Raw genomic sequence first — 1,734 nt, forward strand, 5'->3', positions numbered from 1 at the left:
TGGCACATAAAAGACACCATTTCGAGCGTGGCCGTTTTCGTGCGGGTGACACGTAAAAGCACCCACTACACTCTCTGAGTGGTTGGCGTTAGGAAGGGCATCCAGCTGTAGAAACTCTGCCAAATTAGACTGGAGCCTGGTGTTGCCATCCGGTTTCACCAGTCCTCAGTCAAATCGTCCAACCCATGCTAGCATGGAAAGCGGACGTTAAACGATGATGATGATGATGATGATTATTAAAATTTTGAGCTGGCAGAATCAGTAGAACGCTGGGCAAAATGCTTAGTAGTATTTCTTATGGCTTTTGATTCTGAGTTCAAATTCCACTCAGGTCATCTTTGCTTTCCATTCCTTTGGTGGTGGTGGTGGTGGTGGGTCAATAATATAAATACCAATTGAGCACTGGGGTCAGTGTAATTGACATCTCCACCCATCAAAATTGCTGGCCTTGTGCCAAAATAAGAAAGGATTATTATTATTATTGTTATTGTTATTAATATTATCAAGATTTTCTGAAAATTGTCATTGTGTAAAATTTAATTTTTAGATTATGTTGACGAACAGAAAGTGCAAGCTGAAGATCGAAGTCAAAAATTAAAACAGCTTCTAATGAAAGCAAAGAAAGATTTGGCAGATTCTAAGAGACTTGTGAGTAATGGTCCTTCTGTCTTCATAACGCAATTCTTAATTTGGTGTGGGTTTTGGTTGTTTTGCAAACCATGTTGTTTTGGGTTCAGTTCCACTGTGCAGCACCTTGAGCAAATGTCTTCTACAATAACCCTTGGTTGACCAATGCTTTGTGAGTGAATTTGGTTGATGGAAACTGTAGAGAAGCCCATTGTGTGTGTGTGTATGTGTGTGTGTATGTTTGTACATGGGTGTGTCTTTGTATTTGTGTTTCTGCATCTTGTCTTTATTTGACACTGTTTGATGACAACTGGTGTTTGTTTGTTTACACCCATATAACTTAGTAGTTTAGTAAAAATAAAGACTGATTGAGCAAGTACTAGACCAGTGCTACTCAAAGTGGTGGTCCGCGGACCAGTGCCGGTCCATGAGCCATCAGCTGCCGGTACGTGACGAGTTTCCAGAAAAGAAAGAAACATCATAAAATGCTTCTGTAATATTGTTTTATTTGTTTACAAAATGAATATAAAAAAAAATTGTCAACTTTTATTATATCCATTATATATATTTTGTTTCTGGTATAAATTAATATTGCTAAGAGATATTACCAGTTCCTGGCACATTGGAACCGGTAATATCTCTTAGAATAAGTACTAGGCTTACAAAGAATAAGTCCTGGGGTTGATTTGTTCGACTAAAGGCAGTGCTCCAGCATGGCTGCAGTCAAATGACTAAAACAAATAAAAGAATTAAAAAAAAAGAATATTTTTGAATCGAAAACTAAACAAAAACAAAAAACAAAACAAAAACAAAAAAACAAATTGGACAATGATTGATTAAATTTAATATTTTAAAACATTTTCTCTGTTAGGAAAATGAGCAGAAGACATGTGAAGCTCAGTTGAGAGGCCAGCTGGAGCATTTCACGCAACAGATGGAAGAATGCAAGGTAAGTCTATAGACGCATGTGTGCAAGGGAAACGCCCTGAAGAATATTAGTTGAATGTTGAATTTTGTTTATTTAGTTATTTGTGTATTTCTTTAGTTGTCTCTGTTCCTTGTTTGGTGTCATTTGTTCAAAGAGGTTTTTGTGTGTGTGTGTGTGTG

The 1,734-nt window shown here is 37.0% G+C and overlaps 1 protein-coding gene across 1 annotated transcript in view; it reads left to right on the forward strand.

The window, feature by feature from the left end:
- The window catches only part of LOC106869426 (GRIP and coiled-coil domain-containing protein 2), a 121,436-nt gene that overhangs the window by 66,003 nt on the left and 53,699 nt on the right, over positions 1-1,734 (forward strand). Inside the window, exons 17-18 of the mRNA XM_052974888.1 lie at positions 548-648; positions 1,499-1,576. Of these exons, the coding sequence (XP_052830848.1) occupies positions 548-648; positions 1,499-1,576 (179 nt within the window). The remainder of the gene's footprint in view (positions 1-547; positions 649-1,498; positions 1,577-1,734) is intronic.

The sequence above is a fragment of the Octopus bimaculoides genome, chromosome 19, assembly GCF_001194135.2.
Source record: "Octopus bimaculoides isolate UCB-OBI-ISO-001 chromosome 19, ASM119413v2, whole genome shotgun sequence".
In the NCBI taxonomy this organism is placed as follows: Eukaryota; Metazoa; Mollusca; class Cephalopoda; order Octopoda; family Octopodidae; genus Octopus; species Octopus bimaculoides.